Below are 4,156 nucleotides of genomic sequence, written 5' to 3'. Positions count from 1 at the left end.
TATATATATATATATATATATATGCAGGTACAAGAACAAAAAAAATTCGAACACTTTACACAGATAAGTTTTGATCCTTCATTCCGATGTGGGGATCGTTCGGAGAACGCCAAACCTCACGTCTGGATCAGACTTGCGTTCCTGTTCCTTTTTCCTCCACACCGCCAACAGCCTCATGGCGTCTCTTCCACGGAAAGCCTCGTATAACCACGCTTCACCATTTACCATTCCACCCAGCATTTGATCATCCAATGTTTCCCCAGTGGCTAGCAACATCAAAACGGCCTCCACATTTCGAGTAAGCAGAGCATACTCCATCGCAGGCACTGCAGCCCCCTTGAGTGGGTTAATTTGAGTTTGGACAACGCCGCAACCGCGCATGAGGTAATGTATTGCATATCGATTGGCATGTGGCACATCAAACAATAGTAAATGTAATGTTTCTGGGGTCAAATACGTTCGTGGCGCCATGGGTAAGGAAGCAAGCATGTATCGCACGTGTTCTTCTTCGTGTCGCCAGTCCTCACTGTACGGCGAGAGGTTTAATGGGTGTTCACTGCTCTTAATTATTTTCCTGGGTTTTATCGGTGGGAGTGCCTCAAGTGTACTGGAAATAGCCAATGTTTCTTCGCACTCTTCCCCCACTAGGACCGGGAACCCCACGAATGCCCTTGCAGAAAGAGGACGTGCGCGCGAATTCAGTTGTCGGATGGCAAATAGGTATTGATTGCGCCGTTCTGTCACTTTTTCCAGAAGCATCAACTGCTTCGCTCGTAACACTGTTGCGTCGTCAAACTGTTTCTCGAGGGTACGATAATACAATTCATTCCAAAATGTATTTATAAAGTGATCTAAATGACCCCTGAAGCAAAAATCCCACTCAATGTGCCACGCGTGCAGCAGCTGAGGCAAGGGGCATCGATCCGCCGGTCCCATGACAGAAAAGAGTGGTGTCACCGAAAGTAGGAGCATAACAGAAGAAGGCGCCACGAAACGCAGTAGGGAAAGATACAGGACACGGAAATATCCCGATCGTACAGCTTCCACGGGAGTCCGAACCTTCTCCGTCTTCTTATTCAGCAGATACGTTAGAAGCTCATAGTTGCCATCAGGTGCATATGAGAGGGGGCGTGGATGCGATCGAACACCCAGGGCCAATCGCTCCGTCCGCACGGTTGTTGCGTCTCGTGTAGCAGGCGTCGTTGTCAGTGTGAGTAGTAGTATGACAAGGTCACTTTGATACACTCGCTGGTTTGGTGGCGATGGCGTGGACAACTCAGGGGGTCCATAGTTCTGAGGAAAGAGAGAAAATGAGGATGCTACCAGTGGATCTTTCTTTGGTTTGCCGTCTTCTATACGTTTGGGCAATGCATGCGCAACGCACTCCATTAGTGTGTACTTCGATGCACCGAATCCCTCCCGCTCCCGCCGCTGGCGCCGACGCACTTCCACGACAACGGCCTTCAAGAAGGGAGAAAGAATCAAGTAAGGGCCGTCCACGCTGGGAACGCGTTTCCAGAACGCGTCTACAACCGAAGCGATATAGCGGGCAGCCTTCTTCTTGCCGTCTCCTTCCTCATCCTCTTCATCGTCACCGTCATCACTTTCGCTACCAGTTTCAGCGTCCTTCCTCCCAGAATCCGGAGGCGACGACTTCAGGGAAGCCCACTGCAGCAACACGTGATGGGGTATCTCCGTAATAAGCCACACGAACAACCGCATTCCAACCACATGGTTCAAGTTTTGTAATAGAATCGGCTTTGATGGGAAGGTACGAACCGAAAGTAACCCAGCCATAGTTTCATAACTTTGCCTCTCCCCTACGCACGGGGAGTCTACCACGGCCAAAATTTGAGAGGTACTCGAAACCAAATTTGCAGTTTGCCGCGGATACTGCGGCTTACGGTGCGCCAGGTAGGACGATGTTAAGAAGATGTTGTAATCGAATTTCCAATCGGGAAGAGAATACGGTAGCCGTGGGGCCTCTGCACGTATGGCAAGCATCGTGCGGTAAATTGTGGTTAGTATCGGCAGTGCGATGTTGACATCCAACCGCATCCATGTCTCAATGCACGCCAGAGAAATAGGGTCCTTCTGCACCAAACAGGTGCGAAGAGCCGCTGGGCACCGCAGTGCGGCTAGCGTAAGTGTGTCAATGCAGATAACAGATTGCATATCGAGCATACTTGCATCCGGTACGCCTCCGTCGTCCTCCTCTTCTTCTACCTGATCGACGTCAGACTGAGCCCCCACCGCTTGTTCCATCGGTTCTTTGGCCTGGTCATCTTCCACATTCTTCTCGCGCTCCTCGTCCAGATTCTGGTCACCAGTCTCTGTGCTGCCGCTCGCAGAGTTTGTTTCATCCTCTTCGCTCTCCTCACCTTCCTCTACCTCTTCCATTGCCTCTTCCTCTACATCCTCCTCACTCTCTTCCTCAGGCATAGGAAGTGTATCGAGCAAGTACCATCTTTTACCGCCGATAGAACGCACAATATAGAAGAGGCGACTGGCTTCTGTAAAACGCAACACCGGCCGCTTGGGAAACTGATTTTGTACATTCATTCCAAGAGAAGATGACGACTGCAAGGAGAATCTTGCGGGGCGAGGTTGTGCTTCTAGCTGCTTAGACGTTTGGTTGGTTGGAACGGTAATCGTGGATAACTCCCCTTCACGAATATCTCCGTCGGCGTCGCTACTGTCGCCACTAGCAGCACTTTTGTCATCCGCTGCATCCGTTATCACAACCTTCTCAGGTGTCTTGAGCTTGTCCCCAGTTTGGTCTTCTGCATCCCCGTCACCATCATCCCTACTTGCTCTCGGCCTTCTAATGGCACTCTTCGGGTCACCACAAGCATCGATATTTGGACTTGGTGGAAGCTCGTAGCCAAACATTTTATCTAGTGTATGTTCCCAGTAGAATGCATCGTCGCTTAGCAAAGGTAGTAGCCAAGGAGGGCACAACCGTTCTTTGGTGGCATTTACATCACTGTTCTCCTCCTCTTCCTCATTATCTCCCTCTTCCTCTTCATTTGCTTCCTTCTTTCCCTTCCCCAACTGCGTGCCGCCTCTCTTGCGCGGCACTGTGCCGTTCTCATCCTCATCCTCATCCCCTTCCTCATCCTCCTCCTCTTCATTCTCCTCATCCTCTTCATCTCGTCCTTGCTCTTCCTCTTCCTGTGCCTCTTCATCAATTTCCCCATCCTTTTCAACCTCCTTCAACCAGTTGCCTTTTGGAGGCTGGAGGTCAATCGCGGGAGTGAGCCGCACATGAACTGTCATGAAGTCATCACCCATACCAGGAAGTTGCATTGTAATCTCCGTTATATCAGGCTTCCTCGGAGGGAGACTGGAATACACACCTTTCTCTTTCCCTGATTTAAGTTCAGCTGAACGGTTAATGCTTCTGCTTCTATCCGACGGGCTCATGCTTTCCTTACCAATGTTGCTGACGGGTGAAAACCTGTCGGCTGTCAAGTGGTCTTCGTCCTCCATCTCTTCTTCGAACAGTTCATCTTCCTCCTCTCCATTTTCATCCGCAGTATCGTTTCTCCTCTCCTCACGCGAGGACATTCCCCGTTTGACTTCGCTTCTCCTCCCCTTTTTGGTCCGTTAGGGCACTTTTTTCTCTCTCAAAGTGCTGAAGGTATTCCGTCCCGTCCTTTTTACCTATTTCAATTATTTATCTACTTATGTTTTTTTTCTTTCGTTTCCAAGCCTCCTTTACTTCCTGTTAGGTGTTTATGTGCGTCCAGTAACACTCTGTCACCAACACTATGTCCTTGGGCGGGGAGACCTGCCACCAAACGAAAACAACACAATACAGAGAGTCACAATAATAATAATAATAATAGTGATGTCAATAACAAATAAATGATCGAATGGTGGAGCACAACAGGCGAACGTGAAAAATATTTATCGACACTGGGTATCAAACAGTGAGACATAAACAAAGGAAAAAACACCCAAAACTCACAATAAGACAGAAAAGATACCAAGATGAAGGAAAAATAAAAAAGGTAACACGCGTCGCGTTTCTTCTCTTAAAGACCAACCGTCTCTCATACTCGCTGGTATTGTCACCGTCTTCAAGAGGACTTTCACAGGTATACAAACATGCAAACACGCACAGACAAAGTTACCATATATATATATATAT

At 48.8% G+C, this 4,156-nt stretch overlaps 1 protein-coding gene across 1 annotated transcript; it reads right to left on the bottom strand.

The window, feature by feature from the left end:
- Nucleotides 1-78: 78 nt before the first annotated feature.
- TEOVI_000077400 (uncharacterized protein) lies at nucleotides 79-3,570 on the bottom strand (the record flags this gene model as incomplete). Its single annotated transcript, XM_067224124.1, has 1 exon — nucleotides 79-3,570. The coding sequence occupies one exon, from the start codon at nucleotides 3,568-3,570 to the stop codon at nucleotides 79-81; it is 3,492 nt and encodes a 1,163-aa protein (XP_067080225.1).
- Between the last annotated feature and the right edge of the window lie 586 nt (nucleotides 3,571-4,156).

Source organism: Trypanosoma equiperdum (assembly GCF_001457755.1).
Source record: "Trypanosoma equiperdum strain OVI genome assembly, contig: ctg_236, whole genome shotgun sequence".
NCBI classification, from domain to species: domain Eukaryota; phylum Euglenozoa; class Kinetoplastea; order Trypanosomatida; family Trypanosomatidae; genus Trypanosoma; species Trypanosoma equiperdum.
This window is presented reverse-complemented; position numbering and strand designations above follow the sequence as displayed.